The 13,679-nt window shown below is 35.7% G+C and overlaps 3 protein-coding genes across 4 annotated transcripts; 2 read left to right on the top strand and 1 right to left on the bottom strand.

The window, feature by feature from the left end:
• Window positions 1–426: 426 nt before the first annotated feature.
• LOC115975304 (DNA primase small subunit) lies at window positions 427–6,548 on the top strand. Of its 2 annotated transcripts, none has more exons than XM_031096034.1 (16): window positions 427–813; window positions 968–1,018; window positions 1,373–1,548; window positions 1,921–1,998; window positions 2,248–2,359; window positions 2,869–2,953; window positions 3,049–3,100; window positions 3,185–3,246; window positions 3,323–3,435; window positions 3,521–3,642; window positions 4,350–4,418; window positions 4,575–4,632; window positions 4,951–5,024; window positions 5,227–5,272; window positions 5,633–5,715; window positions 6,197–6,548. In XM_031096034.1, the coding sequence occupies exons 1-16, from the start codon at window positions 681–683 to the stop codon at window positions 6,257–6,259; spliced, it is 1,377 nt and encodes a 458-aa protein (XP_030951894.1). In that variant the 5' UTR covers window positions 427–680; the 3' UTR covers window positions 6,260–6,548. The 2 variants fall into 2 exon arrangements, with proteins under 2 accessions (XP_030951894.1, XP_030951895.1); XM_031096035.1 differs by having other exon boundaries at window positions 5,636–5,715; window positions 6,197–6,522.
• A 1,164-nt stretch (window positions 6,549–7,712) lies between these two features.
• On the bottom strand, window positions 7,713–9,606 carry LOC115975305 (ethylene-responsive transcription factor ERF061). The gene has a single exon (XM_031096036.1). The coding sequence runs from the start codon at window positions 9,072–9,074 to the stop codon at window positions 8,103–8,105; it is 972 nt and encodes a 323-aa protein (XP_030951896.1). The 5' UTR covers window positions 9,075–9,606; the 3' UTR covers window positions 7,713–8,102.
• Window positions 9,607–12,135: 2,529 nt separating this feature from the next.
• LOC115962874 lies at window positions 12,136–12,978 on the top strand. Its single transcript, XM_031081756.1, has one exon. It carries the CDS (start codon window positions 12,136–12,138, stop codon window positions 12,976–12,978), a length of 843 nt encoding a protein of 280 aa, XP_030937616.1.
• Window positions 12,979–13,679: the final 701 nt, after the last annotated feature.

Raw genomic sequence — 13,679 nt, 5'->3', positions numbered from 1 at the left:
CCCACATAACCAAAACCCATAAACCTCCAAAGCCGATCCACAACAAAATCAAAATCCTCTAACACCAATCCTAACTAAAACCCCCAAATCATTGCAAACCCACCACTACAAAGGCGAAGAGAGGAGAAATCCACAAAGTGAACCCACCAAATCAAATATTAATTTTCACAAAACCCTCCCTTTTGATCTTGTTTTTCTTGCATTTTTGTGCTATTTTTTGTTTTGGAAGGAGAGAAATATAAAATTTGAGCAAAAATATAAATTTACCCCTGATTTTAATGAGTTATGAAAAACAAACCAAACATACCTCAGGTGGGTAAAATAACACCCCTTCAACTATAGGTAGGCATAGTAATTTCGCCGAACAACAAGCGAGTTTGGTATAATTACCCCCTTATTTTTTTTTTTAACCCTCGCACTGGTAGTCTCGTTCTTCCCCTAAAATCTTTCGCGCCAAAAAAGGACTTATTTACCTAGTGTTCCCGCCATTTTAAGACCTTAATTCATTCCCATCCTGACCCTCAGATCTCAACCACAACCAACCAACGGCTGCAATTTCACGAACGAAGCAGTCTCTCTCTCTCTCTCTCTAACCAGTTCTTATTCTGTGTTTGATTTTCACAGAGCGATTTTGTTTGTGGAATCTGAAAGAGAAAAAGTAAAGGTGTGTAGTACTCAAAATGACCAAAGAGGAAATCGAGAATGGAACCGCAGACATGGAGATCGATCAGCGCGAACTTATGAACGGTGATCGGAGCGAATTGAACGCCGTTCCCGACGGTTTCAACGCCAACTATCTCAAAGTCTATTACGGTAAATTACATATATATTTCTCCGATTTATATTCTTTAATTATTGCTTCTGTATTATACAAATCTAGCTAGGTTTGAATTTCAGTGTGAATCTTCAATTTTTTTTTTTACTTAATTAAATAATTTATTTGTTTGTTTGTTCAATTTTGTGCCAGGAAAACTATTTCCGCATGCAGATATATTCAAATGGATGTCTTATGGAAATGGTAAAAAATCACATTTCCTAACATTGCTCTTTGTGTGTTTATGCTTAGAAATTTTGTATTTGTTTGGCTAAAATACTGTTTTTTGTCCTACATTTTGCATGAATTTAATTTTTCAAGCCTAAACTAGAAGTTCAATTTCGTCCTTAAACTATTGAAAGGCATTTAGTCCTTAAACTTTGGAAAATATCTTTTTTCATCCCTAAATTATTTATAAAAAAAAATAGTTAGGTTGAAAAAGGTTCTTGAAAAAAAAATTAGGGATGAAAAAGGAAATTCGTGCAAACTTTAAGGATGGAAACAATATTTTAGCTTATTTGTTTCTTTGCTGAATATGTGCTGGATTGGTGTTTATAGATGGGAAGCATCCTGGCTGTGATGAGTCCTATTTCGGCCGGAGAGAATTTTCTTTTACATTAGATAATGACATTTATCTGCGCTTCCAGTCTTTCAACAGCGCGTCCCAACTTGAAAATTCCATCAAGGAGAAGTGTCCATTTAAAATAGATATTGGGCCGGTGTACAGCGTTGATGTAAGTTGAATTGTTTTAGCTGTTAGCGAGCATGGTTTAGTAGATAATTTAGTTATATCTAGTTGGTTTTCCAATTTATACTTGCTTGTTTAAATGAATGATAGCAACAATTTTGGTTTAATACACACTTGCCACATGTTAAAAGTTTTCAATTTTCTTATAGTACATGTAATGACTTGGGTTTGTAATTAGTACATGCATGATTTTGGAATCAATTTTGTGTATTGATGTTTGTTAAGCATAACAAAGCCTGGAACTAAATGCTAGGGTTCCTCTCTGTGGTAATGTGGTCTATTGTGAATTGCAATTTTTGCCCTTGTTTGCCTATGTATTAACATCCCTATTCTTTTTTTAATCACTTATATTCTGTAGCCTGCAAAGAGGCACGCGTATGCACAAAGTGGCAATAATGTTTTCACTCCTGTGGAGAAGGAGCTTGTTTTTGATATAGTAAGTTGATCAAGACATTGGATTTTTTTTTTTTAATTGTTTGATTGGTAAGTTACAAATGCACCAGTGGGTGGCGGGATGGTCTTGAACTCACTATCTCACCCTCCACTTCGCTTTTGCAAGAGGAGGTGCCATTTGAGCTAGAGCTCATTGGCAAATGTTTTGGGAGTTTTTAAATAGACAGTATTTTACCGAATATTTGAGTGTGTCGACTTGTTTGAGATGCTTGATGTAGACTTATATCCACAGGATATGACAGACTATGATGATGTTAGATATTGCTGCTCTGGAGCTGATGTTTGCTTAAAATGCTGGACACTAATGACAATTGCCATCAAAGTGATTGATCCTGCCCTCAGAGGTATGGGTTTTATTATCCATATGCATCAAGTAAATAGAATAATATTAATTAGTATCTGATGTCTTATATTGACAAGTTAGATGGATGTTAGATCTTTCAGGGACTGTGTTTTAAATATACACAATGAAAGAGGCTCCATGGTAAACATTTTAGGGGGCTATTAATGTGGAGACGTATTGCTTGAAAGTTACTCCCCAATTCTATAATTTTCAACCTACGTTAATGAGGAGGGCTATTATGTAGAGTCAGAAGCTCTCCATACTTGACTCACAGTATGAGATCTTAAAGAAACACTAGTTCATATGCTTTTTCTAACAAGAATCCATACATTAAGGAGGATATTGAATACTGGCTTTTTTGTATTTGGAACTCATGGGACAATGTTGGACCTATATATTAATTCTTTTTATTATCATATTTTTTACTAATTGTATAGTCATATGGTTTTATAGAAGCCTTATGTTTTCAGTTGATTGATTTTCCACGTTGCTCTAAATAATTTGTTGCAGATGATTTTGGTTTTAATCACATTCTCTGGGTATATAGTGGTCGACGTGGTGTTCATTGTTGGGTTTGTGATCCGAAAGCAAGAAGGTTGTACATTAAATAATCAAATTCTGAAATTTCTTTTTCAAGTTCTTTGTTCACGATGCTCAAAGATTCAAACTGTATTGCCATTACTCCTGTAGGTTGACAAATGAACAGAGGTCATCTATTGCTGAATATTTCCGTGTATACAAGGTGGGTTATACTGTTTTGACAAACTTTTAATTTGGTGGAATATTTTTTCATAAAGTTTGGTGGAATTTTCTGTACTCTGATCAGGGAAATGAAAATAGTCAGAAAAAGGTGTCTTTAACAAGTTCTGCCTTACATCCGTTCCTTTTGTAAGTGTTAGTATGCATTGACTTTTTAATTCTAGGCCAATTGTATCCTCTACTAAGACATATTCCATCTCTACAGGAGATCATACAAAGTCCTGGAGGAATTCTTTGAGGGAAATTTGCTTTCAAATCAAAGCTTATTTTCAACTGAGGAGAGATATGAGAAGATCTTAGAAATGATTCCTGATGAATGTACACAATTTCTTTGCCCTTTTCATATATAATATGTTCTATGCTCATGGTTAGTGAAGTATTATATGTGAAGCTATCCTTGCAGCTATTACTTCTGAACTACGGGGGAAGTGGCAAGACAACAAAAAGTCCTCCATTTCAAAAGAAAACATTAATGTTGATCGATGGAAACATGTAAAAAAGATACTGAAATCAGGAAAACAGAAGGTATGGAATTTCTAGTGTAGCACAACTATCTCTTGCTAGGAATCTTGTAATCAACGTTGGACATATGTGCCACACTAACCTAGTAGAAGAAAGTAGAAAACTAGGATGTAGACAGGGATTTTAATTTTGTATTTCTCTGAGGCAACCAGATGCCTCAACTGGAATAGGGGATTTTTCAGCCATCTTTGAGATCACTTTATTTCTTTTTGCCACTTGGTTGATATTATTGGATTCTAATAACATAGAAATTGCTTAAAACAATTTGATAGAACTGATGTCAGCAAAGTGTTTTGTGGATTGCATTGTATGATTGTCTGGGCCTAAGCCTAAGCTGTTGAATTCTTTTGTGATACAATTGGTAGACTGCCCTTTTTTCTACAAATGTGCACATCAAATCGTATCAAATTTTCAGCCTTAATTAGTTCATCTTAGATAGGGCCTTAATTGTTGTGATTTTTCTTAGGAACAAAGAAATTAAGGAAGGCATTAAGCCTAGTGCTCGTTGCTGAGTTCCATCTATGCAATGGATAGCAAACAGGCAGTGGAAGGGATTTGAAGGCGCTGAATGTTGGAATACTTAGGATAACCATGGTTGTGACAATGGGTTAATGATGTGTTTATGGAAAGACTAGGACAAGAGCTTTTATAATCTTGTTAAGGAATTTTAATGGAAACTTAATTTTGTTTTACATCTTTCCCTATTTCAGGCACCAGGACTGGGAAAGTGTGTTGAAGAGATTGTATTCTCTTTTAGTTACCCTCGACTTGATATGGAGGTTTATGCTATTACTCTTACTTTTTCAAAGTGTACATTCTTCTCAGGATCATAACTTGATACAAATAATGGTTGTATACTCCTTAGACAATCAAGCCTGTTATATCTGACATATGTATACTAACTCTTCATCTGACCTATCTGTTGTTGGTATTAGGTTTCAAAACACATGAACCATTTGCTAAAAGCACCATTCTGCATACATCCAAAGACAGGTTAGCACCTGGAGCATATGCCCGCAATCCATATCAGATATTAGTGACCATTTTTAGTTTTTTTTTTTTTTTTTTTTACTTGAAAATATGCTGCTAGATAATTTTTTGGAAAATATAAAGGGTTTTGTTTTGCTTTGAATACCAAAGTTTTTAAACCTAAACTAGTAATATTAGTTATCAAATACTAGTGATGAAAGTTATATGCTTATCATAAGAAACCTCTGATAAGTAATATTTACTGCCATCTGTTATGGTAGATATTGCTTAGTTATGTGGCTCATAATGGTATTGTATAGTAATTTATTCTCATTATTCCAGGTCGTGTTTGTGTTCCTATTGATCCGAATCGTTGCGAGGAATTTGATCCTACTGCAGTACCAACCCTTTCCAAGGTACTTTTGATGAAATAAATTTTTATTTATTCATTTGAATGATTGCTTGCCAGGAAGATTTTTCAATCCAAGGTGAATGGTTTGAAAAATTCTCATCCTAGTTCAATTTATATTTTGTTATAATGATGTAGATCTTGAACTTCTATATGGAATTTGTCTCTTGTTTCTCATGAAGTGTTATTTGATTTTGTTGAATTTACAGCTCTTAGAGGAAATTAACATGGGAGGTTTGGGAACAGATGATGATGGTATGTTAATACAAAACTAGGACATTATTTACAGTTTTTCCATTGCCTTTGCATCACTATTTTAGCTACCCAAATTTTTATGCGTCCTATCAAATTTTTGGTGGTTCACAAAAAGCAATCTGAAAATAAAAAATAGTTGATGCAAGGGTGGGGCTTCCTTTCCATTATGGTTTTCCTTAATTAGTATGGGACTTGATGACATCTGGGAATTTGAATTGGAGGTCATATAGTTGTATGGCTGGTCAACTTCTGTTTTAGGTTTTGCAGGGTAATCCCTTTTACTGCATGCTCACTTTAATATAGATACCATTTGGATTTTTCTCCAGTATCACTGATGATGTAAATTTTGTTGCTTGACAGCAGAATGGGATAGAACCTCACTTGGAAAATCAATCAGGTTTTTCAGATCATCATTCTTGCAGCCTCTACTAAAGTCTTGCAAGGTATGCCTACTCTCTCTCATTATCCCTTTGTATGTTGATTTAGGAAATTGCCATCAGAATTGTCTTGGCATATAGCTTATTACAAATTTTAGGCAGCATTATTGATCTTTGATATCATGGTCCTTGGGCTATGTTTTGAACTATTCTAGGCTATGCCGATTAAGAATATTCAGTGTTAGATAAAACACAGACTTTTTGTGAAAGGGTAGGCTTTGTTAATGCTCCTGTTAGAACTTCCTCAGCTACTGCTATCCATACAAGAAACTTGATAAACAAATTTCTAGCTTTTCAAAATAAAGTTTTCTCCCTCCTTTGTCAAAGAATGTCAAGAAAGTTACTTATACATGTCTGTTTCCTCCTCTTATGTGTACGCTTAACATGCAATATTAAATGGATGAGCCCCTTAAATAAACATTCTGTTGAAGATGCTAGTTTTGGTGAGGAAACATTAGGTTAACCATGCAATTTATGAATGTTGCAGGAGGAGATAGAAAATTCTTACAATGCAAAACTGCAACACTCAAAGACTTCTCTGACCTGGTAGTGCTTTTCTAAGTTTCTAATCAGCTTGTATCCGGCCATTAGAGGTCCTCTTATTTTATGTAAAATTTTTTTTTTTGAGGTGCTATAATCATGATGAAATTATATACCATATCTTGTCCAGAAAACAGGATCAACGTGTTGTGTAGCTTGCTGGTACCTTTCTTTTGTTTACTGTAAACTGTGGTTAATGCCCATGCAAAATTTCATGTAGTACTCTGCTGCTACAATATTGCAACTTGCAAGAATGCTTCACTTTTTTCAAGACCTGCCAGTGCGCCCTTACAAAAAAAGAAAGTGCATGTTGTGGGTCACCATTTAGCAGAAGATACTTTTCCCCAAAAAAGAAAAAAAAAAAAGCTGTTAAAAGAGATTTTCTAAAGCATTTAAATTCCACTGATTTCATTACATTCCCTTGGATGTCTTATATTTCTTGCCAATAAGTGGTTCAGAAGATTGTTTGATAAAGATAGGGCCATATATGAGCATGAACAAAGACTGCTGGAGCTAAGTTGAGTTTCGCCTAATTTTTCCTGTTGTGATGTAATTCTCTCATACCGGAGCATAGAATTCATTCCAGTCATGACCAGAAATCACTGTTTGTAGAAATTGCTTAATAGTTTGACTGTAAGAATGACAATTTCTAATCTACTTGCATGTGAGCCTATTACAGCAGCTGCCTAATATATCAGTTATCTCAAGAAAGCTGCTAAGAATTTTTCTCATGATTCTTTGGAGTTATCTGGTGTCAAGCTTACTTCTCCATCATCTTTGAAATTTACTTCTAAACTTATAATTACTTAGAAGTCAAAAAGTAGGCAGTCTTGCATCTTATCCTGTTAATTTGCTGCTTGATAAAACAAATCCCTTACAATTGAATTAGGGCCAATGAAGATTTAACTTGAAATTGACATTAAAATTCACTTGGGGTCACCATCAAGTTTGCGTACTGAATTGGGCATTTTATGGTCTATTTCTCAAGGATATTGGAAAAACCTCTGAGATACAACCAAACGAAGCACTTCAGTATCACCTTTCTTTTGTGTGTTTTCCTACTTTATTATTGTCATTTGAATAATAGCCCAACTTTAATTTCTTTCATCTGTAGCTACCTTCTATCATATATCAAGCATAGGAATCACAATGGCACAAAAGTAAGATACTGCACGGAACTGCTTACAATTTTGCTGTAGTTCTAAATATCTTCATTATCTCTCAGTCACTCGAATAGGGCAGTGGGCACAGGACTTGGACCACCTCTTCATACACAGCTTCTTAATATTTAAGAGGCATGGAGGATTAGCTATGAAACGTGGGCAGACTCTTAACTCTCAGAGATAAGAGATCAGGTTGTTTTGTTATTCGTCATTACACTGGGCATACCGCATACGTCATGTGAAACGTGTAATTAATTGGCAGGAATTAGGTTTCAAGTTTAGCCTTGAACAGTTGCTTTATAACACATTAACATCTGCTTGGAAATGTATTTATTAGTATAAATTAATACAAAAACTATAAGACTTTTATTACAGAAATAACATAGAAATAGATTTAACTAACAAGTGACCACGTACAGTATAATCTTACATCACTCTGTGTAGGAGGGTAACTAGCTCAAAGATAATTCTTAAAGCCTTCAAACAAAAAGCAGAAGGCTAAAACATAACCTAATGGCCCCAAACTAAGCTAGAAAAAACCCTCACAAATCGACATTAGATTGGAATAAGAAACTAGGAAATTAAAGCATCTGCCTACAGACTACGGACCTCATCACCACCATATACACTTAAAAATCCTGCTTCACATTCAAAGAAAATTCCTCCAAAACTTGCAAGCATTTTGACAATTCAGCGTCCGAAACACATAGTCCTCTGATCAGCAAGAACTTCCCAGATCAAGTCGGGATCAAACGAAGGCATCTTTGCCAGTGAACAGCCTTCTAAATCTGATTCCTCTGCCAGTGCCATTGCCATTGGACACTCTGTCGAAACAGAGGAAGGTGAATTCTCACACTTCCAAAACCCATCTTCAGAAACTGCAGGTGATAACAATTCACTGCCCCAACTATCACCAAAAACCAATGGTGACAGTGGCACCGATAACGATGACGAAGACGATGATGAGTCCACCTTCATTTTTTTCTCAATTTTACTACTAGTACTGCTTCCATCACCACCGCCACCACCTGTGCTTTTCTTTGCATTCTTTTTAGCTTTCTCTCTTTTCACCTTTTGACAAATTGCTTGAATTTTAGCATCAACTGAGCTCTTCAAAGCATTCAATCTAGCACAATCTCCGAATCCTAACTTACTTGGATCCTTAAGATTTGGGAAATTCAAACGTGCATATTCGCCACGAAGCTTATAAGCGGCACGATCATAAGCATAAGCCGCGGCTTCTGCCGTCTCATAAGTACCCAACCAGACTCTCATTCTGTTCTGGGGTAGTCTAATCTCAGCAACCCATTTGCCCCAATGTCTCTGTCTCACTCCCCTGTATAGCTTTTTCTTGCAGGGACTTTTGTAACTGCTTGTGCATACAGAGCTCTGAAGTGGGATATTCAAAGAAGTATGATTAAGCAAACTGCTTGGTCGGTTTTCTTGCCAGAGTTTTTGTAGAAGATCTCTCTGGTGGAGATAAACAGAGGAACCCAGAGGCTCAAAAACAGGGTTAGTGATAGCGTTTGATGGGCTGCAATGAGAGAATATTGAATCCAAGGTGCTAGTGCCGCCTGTTAATATAAGTTGAGATAACGAGGATCGGATATCAGCACCATCAGTGTTTGTAAGAGGAATGTTTTGGTCTTGGTTTGTATCCATGGTTATGGCAAAATTTAAAGCTTTGTTTTCAAGGAAAAGTGGAGTATAGAAAGGAAAAAAAAAAAGAAGTTGGAAAACAACGTGTAGGAAACAAGGACACTAAAAATTGGTCCTTTTTTCCCCTAGATATGATGAAAATTGATAACCAGAGGTTATGGGCAAAGGAAAACAGAGAAGATATGAAAGTTTTAAGCAAAGGAATTATGTGGATTTGTGAAAAACTCAAAAGAGATATTGGGTTGTTCACAGAAGAATAAATTTTTTGGGTTAATAACCTTTGAGAACAGAGATCATGAGAGGAAAGTTATTGGAGGAACAGAGTTAATCATGGAGGAAAGCTGAGGTACTCAGGGAATAGGAAATGGAGGAGATTTTTTTTTTTTCTTGGTATTGAAAAGAATGATTTTGAATTACCATGCTCAGACTAAGTTTGGTCTGCAGCTTTGGTGGTATTTATAGCTGCAGAGTGCAGAGTATAACAAATTTTTTTAATTTAAATTCCAAATCCAAATCCAAGTTTGTAAACACAACCATAAACAAATTGTTACATAAAAAAAACATCAGAAGGGTATTGTTATAAAGAGCTCCCACAAAATAATGCGGAAGAAATAGTAGAGAGAGACGTACACATTTACATTACACATTTAGGCTAGGGCCGACTGGGCCGTTTGACAAAAGTTAACATTTTGACTCCGTGTGGTCCCCACTAGACCGTACTTCTATATCTTTATATCTCTCTCTCTCTCTCTCTCTCCCCCTCTCTGTGTCAGTACTGCCCAAAAAAGCCACTTTATTGATTTATTACATAGACAGATTCAGCTCCTGTAAAGCAATTAAAGTCCACACATCATAACTTTTGTGCCACGCGTCTCATTGCCAAACAGATCTCTCATCTGCTTTTCTTTCGTCTCGTGCAAGAGAAATTTTTGCCTTTTTATCCGCCACACTGCCTTTCCTTAACTCAACTTCGTACCCCGGAACCTCCATGCAGCTTGGCTTATAAATTATAATTAGCTATCTCTAACCCCTAAACTTCTTTCAAGTTTTAACCGTTCAATAATTGTTCCATATTTTGATTGAATTTTTGAAGAATTTTTTTTTTTTTTTTTATCAATTTGGAGTTCATAAGTTTTATTTACTACACTGTCAATTCATAGGATTTTTCAAATTGCCAGTGAAATAATTTGAACAATATGTGTTTAAGTTTTAAATTTATCATGAAACTTTTGATTTAAGTCATATTCTCGACGTACTAATGAGAAAAGGGTTCAAGTTTAATTTCAAGCTTTTGTTACTGAGTGTTTCAAGAACACAAGTAAAGATACATTTAGTGTCAGCTCTACTATATATACTAATACAATCGTCAATTGATGCGGTTGCCTAAGGCCCCAAGTAGAAAAAAAGGCCCCCAAATTTTAATCAATATGATTATATCTTTAATTAATTAAGCCCAAATATTACCCAAAAAATAAAATAATATTTTTTAATCAAATGAAAAACAAGAAAACAGAGAGGGGGAGAATGATGTTCACAATATTTTTCATAACATTTTTATAGTAAATCCTAAGTTGAAAGTTATTATAGGCGGTAAGTGATGACAAAAAAATAATTTCAGTTGGGGGTACAAATTAGAACTAATAACAACTGTAAGGACTCGACTTGAGTTCCTAACCCAGCACGTGGACACACTTAGGCCCAAGAAGCCCAAAACAATGAATTTGTAGAGAAATGGGTTGGAAAACTGGGCTTTAGTTGATCAAACAACGATATATATAGGCTTGATGACAAAAATATAAAAATGGACTATTATGAAATGAAGAAAGAGCGTCCTCGGGGAAATCCGAGAACAATAATTCTGATATAATGTTCTTAGATAGCGTTACAAATTTGATTGTGGATTGCTACAGTATTTCTTCTCTCAAATTTCCGATCCTTTTCCTTGTTCTTTCTCCTCTTCTTTTATACTCACTTCCCCTTTCACCTCCACCGTCCACGTGTATGCTAAATGGTTAGGACTGATACTTGTTCTATCAACCCTTCTCATAAGTCTTCAAGTAGTAGCTGTAAGGTTGAAATACACTGTTCAGATATCATTTATACATTAATGCAGCCAGGGGATTAGCTGTAGTGTATTTAATGCGGAGGAAGCAGCTTTCTACCCAGATATTTTGGGGCTCATCCTTATCTCATATCTCTGCAGTGCTTGTCCACCCCAAATGAATTTCAGGGATTGTCATCTTTGTTGTCAATCCATTTTCCAGGACCTTGGCCCAGTTCGACCGAGGAAGTTTTCATCCTCGGCACACTTTCTGGAGCCTTTAGGACCAAACCCCACCTTTTATTCACCAACACAATTTCCTCTAACGAAGATATCTCATCCTCGGGCGGGTCTTTGTTCTCAGCCTGGGCCACAGGCCCAACATGTGAATAAATAATGCACTTCTAAGCCCAAGGACCCTACAACAACTTAACACCTAAGATTTGTTGTGAAAAATATTATGAATGTAGCACTTTTCAAAAAATAAAAAAGAGAGCACTATATGCAAAAAATTCACAATATTTTTCACAATAGTTGAGTTGACAACCTTTAAATAGTTCTCACCTAGGTCTACCACTAACATCATTCTTTTATTTACCACTATCAACCTTCCACATCAAATATGAAAAGTTTTGTCAAATTTGTTGTGTCTATATACTTTCTAAAAAAGAAATTTTATGTGATTTATGTTAATTAGTAATAATTTTGCATTTAAAACAAGATAATATAATTTAAATAATATTCTATTTTTTAAAAGTCATATTTAAATATATAAAAGGTCTCAATTTCAGTTTTTACCCTCAAATGCATTAAGCCGCCCTGGATACATTTAATATTTTTGTATATATATGTCATTGAAGATCTTTACATTGAAATGGAGAGGTGAACCACTAGTAATAATAATCTATATAAGGCTATAGAAGTTAGAAGATGCGTTGGACTTTATGACTTTTTAAATATATATCGTATATACTTTGGAAGGCTATTTGGCGGCTTCGAGTTCCAAACCGAGTTAAGTCCCTTATGTGGCGTGCTGGGAAAACCTCTTTACCAACTCGGGCTAACCTTGTCAAAAGGAAAGTCCTAGATGATGCGCTATGCCAGGAATGCAAGCTTTACGCAGAGGATACTCTGCATGCGATCTGGTCTTGTCTGAAATTGATTGACACATGGAAAGTTCATTTCGATCAACTGAAGGCAGACGCGGTACACTGCGCATCCTATCTCGAAGTCATTGATAGAGCTTCACTTGTTAAAACCTCTTTCGAGCTTTTTGCAATGACGGTCTCTGCAATTTGGATGCGGCGCAATAAGATCCGGCTGGGTGAAACGGCACTTCCACTAGGACAGATTCCAACCTCGGCTTTTGATGCTCTTCAGGAGTTTCAGCAGCTGCGTCCTACACATGCCAAGATACCACAGACAGCTCGTGCAGTGCGTTGGAGGCCACCACCTGAAACCTGTGTCAAGGCGAATTTCGACAGAGCGGTTTTCTCACAGGATGGACTAGCTAGCATCGGCATTATAATCCGCAATGAACAAGGATTAGTTATGGCTGCTCTCTCACAACAAATTCCACTACCTACTTCGGTGGAGATGGTGGAAGTGCTAGCAGCTCGCTGGGTTTTGGTTTTTGCTAAGGAACTCGGTTTTGACAGAGTGATTGTGGAAGGAGATTCTGCAATCACTATTACCTCTATTAATGGAGGACACATGGATCACTCGGCTTTGGGTCATGTTTTGTTGGATATCAAAAGTTTATTTTCTTGTTTTTCTCATATTTCAGTTCAGCATATTACTAGAGAAGGAAATTGTGTGGCTCACAAGCTTGCTAGACGAGCTACCAATTTTCCTTTTTTGGTCTGAATGGAGTTTGTTCCACCAGACGTTCTTGAGGTGTACCAACTTGATTTATTAAGGATGCAATAATAAGATCTCTACCCCTGAGGGGATTTTTCTCAAAAAAAAAAAAAAAATATATATATATATATATATATCGTTGCGCGTAAGTTGGGTTAATACTAAATAGACCTCAATATTGTTGTATTCAAGGTTAGTTAACTCTTTCGTTAATTTTTAAAAAATCGTTAATTCTTCTAATCGTTAATTCTTGAAGCAAAATTTTGTGATGTTTTTCTACTTTATAAACTCTTACTATTTAGAAATGCTAAAGCGGGAAATTGAGGGGGGGGGGGGGGGGGGGGAAACAAGATATAGAAATTCTTGTGAATGAGAGCAAGCATTACAAATTCTGGTACCAATCTTTATTTTATGTTATATTAAAGCTATAAAACTTACGGTGTTCGCTCCATAATAATTGTTTTTATCATCAATCTAAGACACCGATTGATTTTTTGTGTATACAGGAATTGAATCATGAATTTTTTATTCGACTAAAAAAGACTTTATTAAATGAGATAATAAATTAAAAATAATAATCACAAAAGAACCAAGTTTAGCTGCTGTCTTTTACCATTTTTAGATAGCTAGAATTTTACTATTTTTTAGATTTCTAGAATTGAGAGCTAAGCAAAGTGGGAGATTTGGCAGAGGATCCCCTCGAATTT

The sequence above is a fragment of the Quercus lobata genome, chromosome 2 (assembly GCF_001633185.2).
Source record: "Quercus lobata isolate SW786 chromosome 2, ValleyOak3.0 Primary Assembly, whole genome shotgun sequence".
In the NCBI taxonomy this organism is placed as follows: Eukaryota; Viridiplantae; Streptophyta; class Magnoliopsida; order Fagales; family Fagaceae; genus Quercus; species Quercus lobata.
The sequence above is the reverse complement of the archived record's forward strand: the minus strand, read 5'-3'. Positions and strand labels throughout refer to the sequence as shown.